General features: G+C 38.1%; 1 protein-coding gene across 4 annotated transcripts in view; it reads right to left on the reverse strand.

Annotated features, from left to right (window-relative positions):
- The window catches only part of FOXN2 (forkhead box N2), a 68,338-nt gene that overhangs the window by 17,199 nt on the left and 34,335 nt on the right, over nucleotides 1–16,804 (reverse strand). For all 4 annotated transcript variants that reach the window (XM_013987898.2, XM_003125154.6, XM_021087542.1 and 1 more), the window contains 2 exons: nucleotides 13,258–13,808; nucleotides 1,298–1,422 (listed from right to left, as the gene is read on the reverse strand). In XM_013987898.2, coding sequence (XP_013843352.1) covers nucleotides 1,298–1,422; nucleotides 13,258–13,794 — 662 coding nt within the window. In that variant the 5' untranslated portion in view covers nucleotides 13,795–13,808. The remainder of the gene's footprint in view (nucleotides 1–1,297; nucleotides 1,423–13,257; nucleotides 13,809–16,804) is intronic.

Here is a 16,804-nt window from a genome sequence, read left to right on the forward strand (position 1 = left end):
GGTTGCAGACGCAGCTCAGATCCTGTGTTGCTGTGGCTGTGGTGTATGTAAGCCAACAGCTAAAGCTTCAATTCAACCACTAGCCTAGAAACCTCCACATGCTGCAGGTATGGCCCTAAAAAGAAAAAAAAAAAAATCTGTCATTTTCAACTCAAATGAATATATGTAATAAAATTCAACAAAAAGATTCTGAAGGTTTAAGAAAAGGGAACAATCAGATTTAAAGACATGATGCAATTTTCAGATTCAACTTAAAATGGGAAAGCTATATGACCAATTTGCTGATGACTGAGTTTGAAAATAAAAGCCAAGGAAAGTCATCATAACTATATGTACCAACAGAAACAAAACAAATAAAAACACTAAAGCATTATTTTACTTGACCGCATTTTAAAATTTGAGACTTGAATATATAGTTTTCAAATATTAAACATACTGTGAAGGAAAAAAAGCTTAAAATAGAAGAAGAGGAGTTCCCGTTGTAGCTCAGCAATAATGAACCTGACTAGTATCCATGAGGATACAGGTTTGATCTCAGGCCTCGATCGGTGGGTTAAGGATCTGGCATTGCTGTGGCTGTGGCACAGGCTGGAAGCTACAATTCCAACTCTACCCCTAGCCTGGGAACTTCCATATGCCATGGGTGCAACCCTAAAAGGACAAAAAAAAAAAAAAAAAAAAAAAAAAAAAAAAAAGAAAAATAAATATGTATATAAAAATGTTGTAATGACAAACTTATCTTAATCATCTTATTTAAAATATTTTAAATATACTCTTACTTTCTTGTGTCTTTAGGTCACATTAGCACTTCAGACAATTAAAATGATTTAACCTTTACAAAAAGGCTTCAGGCACCTGAAATCATGTTATAACTGTCTTCAGAGTTTAGTTAGAATATTTTCAGTATTGATTACATTTTCCAGAATGTATGTTCTCATCTCTCCAATATCCCGTTTCCTAATTATATAAGTTGGACTGTAAGTAAAAATGCCTTAGGCTAATGTCTTATCCATAAATAATTCTCTGTGTAATTAAAGACAAAAAACCAAACCCTAAAACTTTGTTAAAGATTCTCCATATCATACACTGAAATTTTAGATATCACCACTGACCTTTTTTTTTTTTTTTTTTTTTTTTTTGGCTGCACCTGCAGCATGTGTAAGTTCCTGGGCCAGGACCTGGATCTGAACTGGAGCCACAACAGCGACCCAAACTGCTGCAGTGACAACACCAGATCCTTAACCCGCTGCACCAAAGGAATACTCCACCACTGACATTTATATGGAAGATCCTGTACCTTTGTGGTGATGCAGGAGGGATGTAAAATGTTGATTTTGAGGGAAAAGGTTGCTTTTTCAGTGCCTGCATAAGGTTGGGTTTATATTCTGGATCAACACACCATAAGGAACCTTTTCCATTAACCTAGAATGAAATACACAAGAATTAATAACCTGGAACTTTAAGACACACAAAATCAGAGTCTGAATGTTTTTAATAAGTGTGTATGGGGAAAAAAACCCAATAGTACTTTTTGTGTACAATGCAAAAATTGAAGTAAACTTGCTAGGAATGCCACTGTGTAACTGAAAGCCTTGGAGGCAGACTGCCTGAGTTCCTACACTCAGCTTTGCCATTTACCCACTGTATGATCTGCAGAAGGCTAACTAATCTCTATTTCTCTGGGCCATTCATTATTCCTTTATTTGTAAGGTATGGATAATAATAGTACCTACTTTACAGGGTTGTTCCCTGGATTAAACTATGCATAAAGTACTCTGCACAGTGCATGGCACACAGGGCCCCAGGACTGTACAACTCTAGGACATGCCATTCACATCATGGTCTGGAGAATAATACAACCCTAGATTGGCAGAGAACAGCAAGAAGGGCTGTACAAGACCACCCTCTACATGCTAAGATGTCAACAAATGTTAGCCATTATCATTATTGTTATAGAAAAAACAAGAAAAAAATCAAGTAGTGTCATTCCCCTAAAAGTGATAAGGAACATATTAGGTGATGCTTCAAAAAAAATAACTTAATAACATTAACACAAGTGCTTAACTCCCCATTTAAGCTGTTTAAATTTAAAGAAACAATTTAATAAAAAGATGGCTGGCCTACACCAGAGACACAGCAATGTGGGATCCAAGAGCCTTGTCTGTGACCTACACCACAGCTCACAGCAACGCTAGATCCTTAACCCACTGAGCAAGGCCAGGGATTAAATCCGCAACCTCATTGTTCCTAGTTGGATTCGTTAACTACTGAGCCACAACGGGAACTCCATTTGTTTCTGTTTCTATTCTACCAGTTGTTGATATTAAATTTTAATAAATATTTTCAGATATTTAATAAATCTTTTGAAGATACAAATGTCAAAAATATAAGATATAACCTGACCCCTCTCCCATCATGATGTACAAAATTTCCTCAGAACCTCAGAACTAATTCACAAGATTGATGAGATTCAAACTGTTACTACTTTTTGTTTTTTCTTTTTCTTTTTTTGTCTTTTTACGGCCGCACATGTGGCATATGGAAGTTCCCAGGCTAGGGTCGAACTGGAGCTGCAGCTGCCAGCCTAGTTCACAGCCACAGAAACTTGGAATCCGAGCCATGTCTGCGATCTACACCACCAGGATCCTTAACCCACTGAGAGATGCCAGGTATGCGAATACTAGTTGGGTTCATTAACTGCTGAGCCACGATGGGAACTCCCTAATTTTTATTTTTATATTACACCATTTCTATTTAAAAAACCCGTTCTTAAAATTTGAAATACACTACACAACTACATTAACAATTACTTAGACAACAATACAATTTACACATGTCCTGATCTCCTGCTCCTTTTTGCTTGTATGATTTAAGCTATTATAATTGGTGAAGATTTAAAGTGATGAATTCCAGGTTGCTTTCATTTCCTGAACTCTTTTCCAAGGTAATATCAGTCTATTACTAAGGCTCTTTTTTTTTTTTTTAATCTCTGAATATCATGTCACAATCATTATAGCAGAACGGCGTAATTAAAAGAACACTGTTAACAGGTTTAAACTGAAGTCTTAACCATTGGTTATTGATTGGCTACGTGATACTGGACAAATCATTTAATCTCTAAGAGTCATACTTCATATTTTCCATTTACATTTTATCCATAAAATAAAAAAACGGTCATTTCACTGAGTTTTGATGAGATTCAAATAAGGTAATTCATATGTAAGTGACACAGAAGTACAAAATAAGTGAATACTAAGGGGTTATATTGAAATTGGCATATAATAAGAATTTATATGGTTTAATAACAATATATTCCTACTCTTTTTCTTCTAAGAGATGAGGGGGTTTTTAAAACATCAACAATAAGAACAAAAATCAATTTTGAATAAGAGGAAAAAGTGAGGAATTTCCGTCGAGGCTCAGGAGGTTAAAAAACCTCCATGAGGATGCGGGTTTGATCCCTGGCCTCAGTGGGTTAAGGATCTGGTGTTGCCACAAGCTGCAGAGTAAGTCACAGATGTGGCTTGGATCTGACATTGCTAAGGCTGTGGCGTAGGCTGGCAGCTGTAGCAATTTGACCCCTAGCCTGGAAACTTCCATATGCCACAGGTGTGGGCCTAAAAAGAAAAAAGAGAGAAAAAAGTTAGGTAGAAAAAAACAAGAGATAAACCAAACCAAGAAGGGGGAAAAAGTTCTTGTGTGAAGAAAAGTATGATAATTGCTGGTAAGGCAGTTTTTAACATCCTAGCAACTTAAACATTATAGGAAAAGAAAAACTATGAGTATCATACCACAAGGTAATATAGAAACACACCACACTATCAGGTGAAACTCTTCCTGGCCTACAGCAGAAAGATAGCAACATGAACTGCACTAAACAGGTATTTGGAATTTTAACTTTTTCCCAAAGGAAGCTTTATAATTTTTTTTTTTCTTTTTCTTTTTGCCATTTCTAGGGCCGTTCCTGCGGCATATGGAGGTTCCCAGGCTAGGGGTCTAATCGGAGCTGAAGCCACTGGACTTCCCCACAGCCACAGCCACAGCAACTCGGGATCCGAGCCATGTCTGTGACCTACACCACAGCTCACGGCAACGCCGGATCCTTAACCCACTGAGCAAGGCCAGGGATGGAACCCGCAACCTCATGGTCCCTGGTCCGATTTGTTAACCACTGAGCCACGACAGGAACTCCAGTAAATGTGTTTTGATGAGAGCGAAATAAAACTTTATAATGTTGGCAGAATATCCTTTGCCCCCAAACTACTTTAGTTTCATAGAGAAATATATGCATGAATTATTTTTCATATTGACTAAGAAATTATTTTAATAACTCTAGCCACGTTCTATCTTGGTTTTCCTGAGATTATACTCCTAGAAGCAGTTTAGTTCAAATCTACTTTTTAAATTCTATTGTGAGAGAATTGCAAATTATTTTGATCATAGAAGAATTGTTATTTCCTTGAAATAGCAAAATGGAAGAACTGGTACTGAAAATTTGCAGTTCAGGGCAGTTAAGTCTTGAGTAAGGTCTCCAAATAACAGTCTGGTTTATGTTACCATGGCAGCACTTCCGTTCACTGGGTCTGTTCACAAACTATCAGTAACGAGATAAAATTGTGTATTTGCTAATCTATGTTTTTGACTCTAGAGCAAAAAGGAACTTATTTTTAAACTAAGTCTCACTTAAAAACTTGGCGTCTTTATTGTGGTTAAATGATGGAACAGAAATAATAAAGAGTTTTAGAAGTTAAGTATTGTTTTAAAAATTTTTGCCTATAACAAGATACATTTTGTGCAATGAAAACAGGAAATGTGCGTCCTCTCATGTACTAGTTTGCATGCTGGAACTCTAAACCTTCTGGACTTATTTGGTAAAGAACCACTGAAGGTTTTGAAGAAATGAGGAATACTGAACTTTAAAAAGATTTGTCTCAATGGAAGTTGTAAAGATTAGGAGAAGAAACAATGTTCAGTATTCCTGAAATGTTATGTACTTGCCCTGTACAATTTAACAGAATTTCTTCTCTTGACTACCTTCTCAGTGGTTTTTAAAACCACTGAATTTTAAAGGGCATTCATAACTCTTGCTTATATTTTAACTTTTCTTCTTCTTCTTCTTTTTTTTTTTTTTTTTTTGCTTTTTAGGGCCTCACCTATGGCGTATCCAAGTTCCCAGGCTAGGGGTCTAATCGGAGCTGTAGCTGCGGGCCTACACCATAGTCACAGCAACGAAGGATCTGCGCCACATCTGTGACCTAAACCACAGCTCACAGCAATGCTGGATCCTAAACCCACTGAGTAAAGCCAGGGATTCCACTGAGCAAGGCCAGGGACTGAACCTGCATCTTCATGGATACTAGCCTGGTTCGTAAGCTGAGCGACCATGGGGACTCCTATATTGTTAATTTACGGTGGCTAGCATGACTTCCTTTCTTGGGATTCAGCTATTAAAGGAAATCATCACAAGAAAATGCACAGACTAAAACTGGTTCAGAAACCAGGCAAAAGTTCTAATTTCATGTTTCTCAGCTAAAATCTCATATTAAATGTTTTAGTTTGGCTTTTATAAAAAGTTGGAAATGCAGATTTCTAAGATTTCAATGTTAACATTTAAAACATAAAAACAAAACCCAAACCAAAAAATACCATTTAAAATCCTGAAGCAGATAAATGCCAAACCAAGAGTGGTAACTATGGTATAGACGGGGTGGAGAACTTTTAGCAGCTATACCAGCTGGTTGGATATCAGTATCAGTTTTTAGTTTGACCTAAACCTTTGTCATCTTGCCTTTTGAGGTAATCATCTCTAGATAACAGCTATTCATATGAAAAGCACTTCCAAGGTTGCCAAATTCAATCCCAACATTTAAAGGAAATAAGTATAACTAACTTGCCTTCTACTGATTGGAAGAGAAATACTATCATTTTGAGGCACTGATTCAAGTATTTCATAAATTAAAAAAAAATCCACAAGCATTCCCACTCCTACTTGTTTATATTACTTTCTGCCTAAATTTCAGACATTTAAGCAAAGTGATCCAATAACTTTTGTGCAGACTATCACCTACCAGTTCATTTTCTCTCACCCTAACTTTTGGTGATAGCCAACTCATTTTTGCTCCAATATATTACAAGTATTTATCCTCCTATTCTTTATTAACACAATAGTTGATTTTTTTTTATCACAAGCTCCCTGAAATTTGGACTGTATGTTTTACCACTCACCAGCTCTCACTTCCTTAATTCCTTTCTTTCTCTAAGCATTGAAAAATGCTCAGGTTAGTTATATAAATGATGCACACAATTAAATAAATTAGAAGTTCCCATTGTGGCTCAGCAGAAACAAACCCAACTAGTATCCATTAGGATGTAGGTTCGATCCCTGGACCTGCTCAGTGGGTTAAGGATCTAGTGTTGCCGTGAGCTGTGGTGTAGATAGCAGATGTGGCTCAGACCCCAAGTTGCTGTGGCTGTGGCGTAGAACAGCAGATGCAGCTCTCATGTGACTCCTAGCCCGGGAACTTCCATATGCTACAAGTGCAGCCCTAAAAAGCAAAAAAAAAAAAAAAAAAAAAAAAAAAATTATGTACAAGAAAAAATCCCTTTTGGTCACTACTACAAATTATACCACACTGGATATACTGTTCTGCAACTTCTATTACAAACAATACTGCAGTGGATATTCTTATATACATCTCCTTGTGTGCAAGTATGAATTTGACTTTAGGGGAGAAATAAGAATCTTACCGACTAGATCAAAGGATATGCATGTTTCTAATCCTAATAACAACTATTAAGTTGTCCTTAAGAATGTTCATACTAATTTATACTCCTATCAATGGTGAAAAACTACTGATACTGATGTCCCCATATACTTGACTAATTTTTTTTTTTTTTTTGTCTTTTTAGGACCGCACCCATGGCATATGCAAGTCCCCAGGCTAGGGGTCGAATCAGCCGTAGTCCCCAGTCTATGTCACAGCCACAGCAATACCAGATCTGAGCCTCGTCTGTGACCTACACCACAGCTCGAGGCAATCCTGGATCCTTAACCCACTGAGCGAGTCCAGGGATTGAACCTGCATCCTCATGGTTATCGGTCAGATTCGTCTTTGTTGAGCCACACCAGGAACTCCCTCCTCGACTGATTTGAAATTATAAAGCTTTAAAAATTTTCTTGCAATCTAATGAGAACAAATTAGTTTTCTGCTTCCTCTATTTTTTTTTTTTTTTTTTTTTTTGGCTGCCGCACACAGGGGCTTGATGTAGGATCTCAGTTCCTAGACCAGGGATTGAACCTGGGCTGCAGCAATGAAAGCACCAAGTCCTAACCACTTGACCGCCAGGGAACTCTAGTTTTTTGTTCTTTGGAGTTTTTTTTTAAGCTTTTTTACTTTTTTTAAGGGCCACTGCAGCATATGGAAGTTTCCAGGCTAGGGGTCAAATGGAGCTACAGCTGCCAGCCTGTACCACAGTCACAGCAACTCTGGATCTGAATCAGGTCTGTAACCTATATGACAGCTCATGGCAATGCCAGATCCTTAACCCACTGAGGGTTTATACTCTTTTTTTTTTTGGTCTTTCTAGGGCCTCACCCACGGCATATGGAGATTCCTAGGCTAGAGGTCCAATCAGAGCTGTTGCCACTGGCCTACGCCAGAGCCATAGCAACGCCAGATCCAAGCTGCGTCTGTGACCTACTCCACAGCTCATGGCAACACTGGATCCTTAACCCACTGAGCAAGGCCAGGGATTGAACCCGAAACCTTGTGGTTCCTGGTCAGATTTGTTCCTGCTGTGCCACATAGGAACTCCCCAGTTTTTTGTTCTTTTAATGTCAGAATGTTGGTGGCTTGAAAACGACTATGTTAGAAATATTTATAGCATGGAAATCTGTGAAAGCTACAATCCTTACCCCTACCCATTTGTGAAATATTTACCAATACACCACTGTTTATACATTTTCAATTCTAATCTTTTGGCTGCTATTTTTCTCTATCACCTTTTCTTAGCTAATTATTTTCAAAAATTTGCAACATTTGACACCGTTATTCATTCACACTTAAACTTACCCTCCTTGGCCTCTGTTATACCATACTTCTACTGAAAAGCAATGCTGGTAACTTCCAAACTTAGAGTTTTGATCCTATAACATCACCACTATTCCTCTTTCATATTTCTAAATACCTAGTAGACAGTTCCCCTTAATGTTCCACCATAAGTGTAAACATAGGAGTTTCCATCGTGGTTCAGTGGAAATGAATCCGACTAGGAACCATGAAGTTGTGGGTTCGATCCCTGGCCTTGCTCAGTGGGTTAAGGATCCGGCATTGGCATGAGCTGTGGTACAGGTCGCAGACATGTTCGGATCTGGCATTGCTGTGGCTGTGACATAGGCCAGCAACTACAGCTCCAATTCAACCCCTAGCCTGGGAACCTCCATATGCTGTGGCCCTAAAAAGACAAAAGGCCAAAATAAATAAATAAGTATAAACATAAAAGCCCTAAAACTATAAAAGAATTAAGTGATATAATTCAGAAATAAAACTTGATGCATGCTGGAAAGGATACATCCAAAATTTCCAAAACTTTCAGTTATCTGAAAGGAAAATCTGACTGAGACTGGAGAATCTGCTTTCAAAATGGCTCACTCACACAGCTATTTGGCAGGAGGCCTTACTTCCTCGTCGCATGGGCTTCTCCATAGAGCTGCTTAAGTGTCCTTATGATGTAGCAGCTGACTTCCCATAGAACTAATTATCCAGGAACCCAAGATGGAAGCCATAACACCTTATATGATCTCAAAAGGTATGCTCCATCATTTTCACAATATCCTCTTGGATACACAAGTCAACCCCATTTAGTATTGGAGGGAACTCTACAAGGGCATGAATGTCAGAAGGCGAGGCTCATCTGGAGGCCATCTTGGAGGCTAGGTATGACAGAGATTGATCTTTTGAAACTGCTCTGCTGAGTTTTAATGGCCTAGCACATAGTCGGTCTTCATAAATATTCCATGTGCAGTAGAAAATGTATAACAGCAATTTATTACATAGCAACAGATAACTAATACAACCTTCTTTAAATCAGTTGTAAGATGATGTATCCAAATGTCTTGCTACCCATGGTGTGCCCATGGATTAGAGGCATCAGAATCACATGGGAGCCTCTTAGAAATGAGAAAGGCTCAGTCCTCATCCTAGATTTGCTGAAGCAGGATCTGCATTTTAACAAGATCCCCAGATGATCAGCAGGTACATTCAAGTTTGAACAGCATTGTCCTATAAAATCCTTCAGTTATCTAAACATATAATTACTTTCTCTTTTAACTTTTATTCCAAATAAGAATAGGAGGGTTCTGCTACTACTTGCTTGGGATACACAATGCCATAAAAGAACATTACTTCCAGCCTAACAAGAAAAAAAACAAAAAAATTTTATGAGCTTATTTGAGAGGTAAAGCTGCAAAACTGAAAGAACTGAATTCTGAAGTGTGACAGGCCCTGTCAGGAGAGATGAAACATAAATTATTTCACCTTTCGTAGAGCATAGAAAAAGTGGCAGTCACAACAAAAGGTTAAAAAAAAAAAAACAAAAAAAAAACGCAACAAATACTCAAATCTTAACAAATTCTTTTTTTTTTTTTTTTTTTTTTTGTCTTTTTGCTATTTCTTGGGCCGCTCCTGCGGCATATGGAGGTTCCCAGGCTAGGGGTCTAATCGGAGCTGTAGCTGCTGGCCTATGCCAGAGCCACAGCAACGCTGGATCCGAGCCGCGTCTGCAACCTATACCACAGCTCACGGCAACGCTGGATCGTTAACCCACTGAGCAAGGTCAGGGATTGAACCCGCAACCTCATGGTTCCTAGTCGGATTCATTAACCACTGCGCCACGACAGGAACTCCTCTTAATAAATTCTTAAAAGCCAAGTGTGAGCTAGCAAGATAATTCAGCATCCTTGGCTTTCTCAGACAGGAGGTAAGTGTGCATACACTGGCCAGCATCTTCCCATAAGCCTCCATCCGATGCTTCAGAGAAGACCATAGGCAGGGCAGGAGTCCTAAGGAGACGGAGATAGTTGTGCAGAACCTAGCAAGGTTTGAAACTGGAGCAAGGATATTAGGTAAAGCTCATTCACACTCTAGGTCCTGTGTGAACATAAGATGAGATCAGATGTCACTGTAGGAGAGGCACAAAACCTGCCTACACCCTGGACAAAGCTCCAAAAAGAAGTAAAAGCTGTCAGCCACTGACAGAGAGAAAAAATACTCTCCTCACCTTAGTTCCAGGCAATGGATGGCTACAATTGGGAGAAAAGTACAAAACCCAGCTATTCTCATACTTTACTGACATTAGGCAATGTACTTTGTGTCATCAGGAGAAGGGCAGGAAATCTACTCTCATGCCCAAATCCTCCAAAGACACAAAGCAGAGATCTGCTGTCACTGGGCTGGGAAAGGAAATGGTCACTCACTTGTACCCAGAACTTCCCACTGATACTGGGCAACATTTACTTACCATGATGGGAACGAGCAGGAAATTGGACTGAGTTCTGAAATAGTGCTGTCCAATATGCCTACCACCACCCTCATGTAGATAACTAGTGATGAGTGTAACTCTAGACTTCACTCTCAGTAGATGGGAGAAACTGTCCACTTATGGAGGAGACAAGGAAAGTCCCACTCTTGAGGCACAGGCATACAAAGACTGCTTAAGATTAGAATCAAAGCAGAAGAACTGAGAAACCTACTCTGCTCAAATCAAGAACCTTGTACCAAGTATCAAGCAAGAGCAAGTAAGGGAGGGGTAAGAGTACAGAGAAATATTCAACTCCTCTCCCACCCTTAAATGTGTCACAAGCTGAAAGATGAAGGTGGAGCAGAATGCTGAGAAAAATCACCTGACATTCCAGGCCTCACACCAAAGTACAAAGTATCAGCAGTCTATCTCTATAAGGAACGTGAAGACTGTGGTACATTGAAGGTAACTCTGACAACAACAAAACCCAAACCCAGCTCGATTATTAACTAGATTGACCAATAGCAGTTCATACTAACAACCAGATACAAGTAGAGGCATATCTGTTTCTGGATAGAAATATTATTTACCTCAGTCTCTACCATTCTTTTACAATGTCTGACATTTAATCCAAAATTGTGAAACACATAAAAACAGGAGCTAAAACAATTAGCAAAACCAGACCCAAAGATGGATCACATACTAAACTTAACAGACAAGACACTATAGCTATGATTAATATGCTCAGGGGAGTTCCCTGGTGGTCTAGTGGTCAGAATTCGGTGCTTTTATGACTGTGGCCCAGGTTCAATCCCTGGTCTGGGACCTGAGATCCTCACATCAAGCCACTGAATGCCACAACCGCAAAAAAAAAAAAAAAAAAAAAAAAAAATCTAGTAGGAAATTTTAGTAGCGAGATGGAGACTATTTTTTAAAAGGAAAATGAAAATACTTAAAATATATGAAGAAGATTTTATCAGGCTGATCAGTAGAATGAACACAACAGAGAAAAGAGTGCAACTATAGAAAGATCAATAGAAATTATCCAAACTGGAAGTTCCCGTTGTGGCTCAGTGGTAACGAACCCGACTAGTATCCATGAGGATTCAGGTTTGATCCCTTGCCTTGCTCAGTGGGTTAAGGATCACGTGCTGCCGCAAGCTGCAGTGTAGTCATAGACACTGCTTGAATCCAGTACTGCTGTGGGTGTGGCATAGGCTGGCAGCTGTAGCTCTGACTGGACCCCTTGCCTGGGAACTTCCATATGCTATGGTTGTAGCCCTAAAAGAAAAAAGAAAAAAGAAAACGAAGTTATCCAAATTGAAACAAAGAAAAGAATGGGAGGAGAGGTGGAGCAACCAAGGGGTGAGACAACAGCAAATGGTCTAATATATTTTTATTTGGAGCCCCAGAAGTAGGCAGTGAACCACAAGAATGATTTGAAGAGATAACAAGCAAAAAATGTCTAAATTTAATGAATGACAACAAACCACAGATCCAAGAATCTCTGAAAAAACAAAGCAGGATAAAAATAAAGGAAAATACACCTAAGCACATCGCAGTCAAACTTCTGCAAAGTAGTGATAAAAAGAAAAATCTTTTAGACAGATAGTAAAAACAAAACATTATAGACAGAAGAACAAAGAATGGCAGCAGACGTTTCACCAGAAACTATGCAAGGCAGAAGAGAATAATGTCTTTGAAGTACTTAAAAAAAACAATAACTATCAACCTATAATTCTATACCCATCCCCCACAAAAAGGTTTAAAAAAAAAATCCATTGCTAGTAGACCTGAACTACAAGAAATGTCAAATGAACTTCTCTGGGAAAAAGCAATTAATCCAGATAGGGCAACAGGATCAGTCAACTTTTTCTGTAAAAGGCCAAATAATAAGTGAAATAATATTATTTGAAGGTAGACTGTAATAAATTAAAAACTGAAAGCTGTAGAGCAACCACTAAAAAGAAAAGAAAAAAGAAAAGGGAATAGCTAATAAGCCATTAGAAGAGAGAAAACTGAATCATAAAAAATACTCAATTGACAAACAGGCAGGGAAAGTTAAAAAAGGGAAAAAGAACAGATACAGCAAATAGAAAACAAGTAGGAATTCCTGTTGTGATTCAGTGGGTTAAGAACTGAAAGTAATGTCTGTCCATGAAGATGTGGGTTCAATTCCTGGCCTTGCTCAGTAGGTTAAGGATCCAGCATTTTGGCAAGATGCAGCATAGGTTACAGTTGCAGCTCAGAACTGGTGTTGCTATGGTTGTGGTGTAGGCTGGCAGCTGCAGCTCTGATTCGACCTCTGAGCCAGGGAACTTCCATGTGCCACAGGTATGGCCGTAAAAAGAAAAAAAAAAGAAAGAAAACTAGTAGCAATGATAGATTTAAATCTAGCCATATCAAGTACATTCCAATTATAAGGCAGAGACTGTCATGTTGAATAAATAAGAATAATATAAGTATAGTGACAGGAACACTACAGAAACTAAGAATAGAAAGTTGGAACATTAAAAAAACTAATTTATGTACCTATAGTAGACTGAATATAGTTCTGCCAGGTTTATATCAGTACTGAAGAAATTTAAAAACATCTTAAGTGCAAGCAAATGGTGAATATAATTAAGCTCAAGCTGAAGTAATGTGACTTGAATATTTTTCATCTTCCTTTGATTTCCTGTATTTTAAGATCTCTGTTAATTCTCCCCAAATATCCCTAACATGTTCATAAATACTGACCTTGCCATGGCTTCTTTCCACTTTCTGAAAACACTTATTCAGAGACAGATTATGTCGAACAGAATTCTTCCAGCCTGTTGGTGCAGTTGCAAAATATGGGAAGCGGTTCAGAATCCAGCTATAAATTTCTTTGACAGGCAAACATTTATTTGGAGAGTGTTCAATGGCCATATAAATGAGAAGACTAAAGGAGTATGGGGGCTTTGAAGTTGCTGATTTTTTTTCTGGGTTCTGATAGCATGTTGGTCCTAAGGATGGCACATCATCTCCCTCTATGTCATACAATGGACTAACAACTGGAAGACCCTCACTTCCAAAGGTGAAGTTTGTTAGGAGATTAGTACTTTCATGAAGCCAGTTCAAGTTTGTGAGTTCATCATCTGCTGACTCACTGTCCACTAGAGTAGCCTTTGGCCTGGCAGCATCAACAGCTTCAGGCAAGCTTCCCATTTTGTAAATCTGGCTCAGTCCTGCAATCTTTTCAGCTCCTGGGGTTTCAGCTCTCTTTTCTGGAGTCATTCCAATTACTGGACCCATTTACTCTTACAACTCTGCAACAAAAGAAAACAATTCTCAATCAATGTAATACTCAAGATTCATAAACTCATGGAAAAAGGAAATGCATATTTAAATATCCCCAAATCAGAGAAATTTTGCAATCAATATTTAAACACAATATTGATAAAACAGACACTAAAGTTTACAATACATATTCATATTCTGTAAAAATGACTAAATAAAATGCAGCATTATAGCACAATATGTACAAGGGATATTAACAAAATTAAATAATGTATTTTGAATACTTAACAAGAATCCTAGTCCATAGTAACTGCCTAATAAGTAATGGCTGTTATTACTAACAATGAACGATTTCTCTGAATTATACAACTATGTACTACTTGTCTTAAGGATCTATGACTTCACTGTAATAGCCATACATATGGCTCAATACAGACAAAAACCAGATTTAAAATAAAGTTTAACCAATAATTCCAAATAAACCCTTTCCTAAAATTTGAAATACTTTTACTATAAAGAAATAATTTCTAATATTTTATAGTGTATCATATGAAAAAGATAACATTTCTTAACCACTAAATTCATTATCAGGAAAAATATATTTACTATAAATTTATTACTTAATTTTAAACTGCATCTTTTAAAAATTTTTTGTCTTTTGTCTTTTTAGGGCTGCACCCACAGCACATGGAGGTTCCCAGGCTAGGGATCTAATTGGAGCTACAGCTGCAGGCCTATACCACAGCCACAGCAACATGAGATCTAAGTCCCGTCTGCAACCTACACCACAGCTCATAGCAACGCTGGATCCTTAACCCACTGAGCAAGGCCAGGGATCGAACCCGCAACCTCACGTTTCCTAGTTGGATTCATTTCTGCTGCACCAAGATGGGAACTCATAAACTGCAGTACTTTTAGCTCTCTCTTCCTTATTATCTCATCAAGTACTGATAGTGAAAGGCTGACATTCTCTTAGTCAAGTTTGAACCATCATTGTATTTTCAAGGGGAGAGAGGAAAAGCTTTTTTCTAAGCCATGCTTTTTTATTTCAATTTTCTCAATGACTTTTGTTTTGCTTTTAAACACACTTCAATTCAAAAATCTTATCACAGGAGGATAACTGACCAAAAAGGAAACTGACAGAACTAATGTGCCATTTAATTCATTTTCAATGGTTTATCATAGTACCTCCTTTCCCCCATTTCCAAATTCTATGAAAAACCCTCTATGTCTTCCATAATTCTATTCAAACTTCTTATGCTTATATAACAGAAATAAGATAAGTATCTCCAAGATCTTATTTTACTTCAAATATAGCTGGCAGGTTACTCTAAGAATTTATCTTGTGATAACTGGTCAGCTTCAGATGTAGAAGAGTCTATCTGGATTCTGGTAGCTATTAGCAGATGTCTCAGACCACTTAGCACTGGCTAATATTTTGCACTAAACACTACATATTCAATTAAACCCTAAAAGTAGGCACTACTATTAACCAAATCTTATTTGGAAAATGACTCAGAGCTTAAGCATCCCGTTTGAGGTTGTGTGGCTAGTAATTATAAGCACCAGAATTTAAAGCCAGGCAAATGACCTCAGAACAACTCTATTATCCTGGTAACAGTATATGGATACACATCACCTGTGAGTACCAATGACCCAATCCATTTAAAATCTTTTCACTGTTCTGGAGTTCCCGTCGTGGCTCAGTGGTTAACGAATCTGACCAGGAACCATGAGGTTGCGGGTTCAATCTCTGGCCTTGTTCAGTGGGTTAAGGATCCCGCATTGCCGTGAGCTGTGGTGTAGGTTGCAGGTGCATCTCGGATCCTGCGTTGCTGTGGCTCTGGTGTAGGCCGGCAGCTACAGCTCCAATTCGACCCCTAGCCTGGGAACCTCCATATGCCGTGGGAGCGGCCCAAGAAATGGCAAAAAGACAATAAAATAAAATAAAATCTTTTCACTGTTCTTTCCCTATCCAGTTCCTACGTCTCTCATGTATACATACAACTTAACACACCAAGATATTATAAAAAGGAAAAGACCAAATTATAACAAATTTGGTTGCTATGTCAATCAACTAAGAAAACCACACATGATGTACGCACATGCGCACATATGTGCACACAACATATTTCAGAGATGGCATCCCATCCTATGCAACTGACCAACTTTTTCATTTTACAACCAAAGTCTCTCTACTCAGAGAATTTTTAAAATGTAGTGGATGCAAATTCACTGGTTGAAGAAAGTCTTGCTTCCTTTAAAAAAAACAAAAGCAAAAACCCAAACCACTTAGCAGTCAGTGTTCAAAAAGTAATGAGTCATTACTAATTGTCCACTTCTGCCTTTTACCTATATTCATTTATTTTCAATTACATACAGAAATTAGAAAATAGCAAACAGCAGTGGCTAACACTTACTGAGGTTTTATTATATTACAGGCACTATATTACGGTCTTTAAAATGCATTATTTCTGGTTACTCTGCACTACTATTTAGTTCTATGTATGGGCCTTTCTGACTGTAAATCTCATAAAAAATAAGAGTCTTTTACTTTTGTATTCCTAATAAATCTTAGCAAAATGTTGGACATGAGCAGCCACTCAAATCATAATCATTTCTAACTGAAATGCACTTATAATCAACATATACCAAGTGCTGTGCTACCTGCTTTTAAGAGTTATTTCAGGAATTCTCATCATGGCGCAGCGGAAACAAATCCAACTAGAAACCATGAGGTTGTGGGTTCAATCCCTGGCCTTGCTCAGTAGGTTAAGGATCTGGCATTGCCACGAGCTGTGGTATATAGGTCGCAGACTTGGCTCAGATCTGTTGTTGCTGTGGCTGTGGTGTAGGCCTGCAGCTGTAGCTCCAATTAGAGGCTTAGCCTGGGAACCTCCATATGCCATGGGTGTAGCCCTAAAAAGCAAAAAAAGAAAAAAAAATCAAATCATTAATGCTAGGAAACATCCTCACTATTAACAATCAAAAAAGTGAAAACACTGTTATGAATGAGGAAACAGAA

The sequence above is a fragment of the Sus scrofa genome, chromosome 3 (genome assembly GCF_000003025.6).
Source record: "Sus scrofa isolate TJ Tabasco breed Duroc chromosome 3, Sscrofa11.1, whole genome shotgun sequence".
Lineage (NCBI taxonomy): Eukaryota > Metazoa > Chordata > Mammalia > Artiodactyla > Suidae > Sus > Sus scrofa.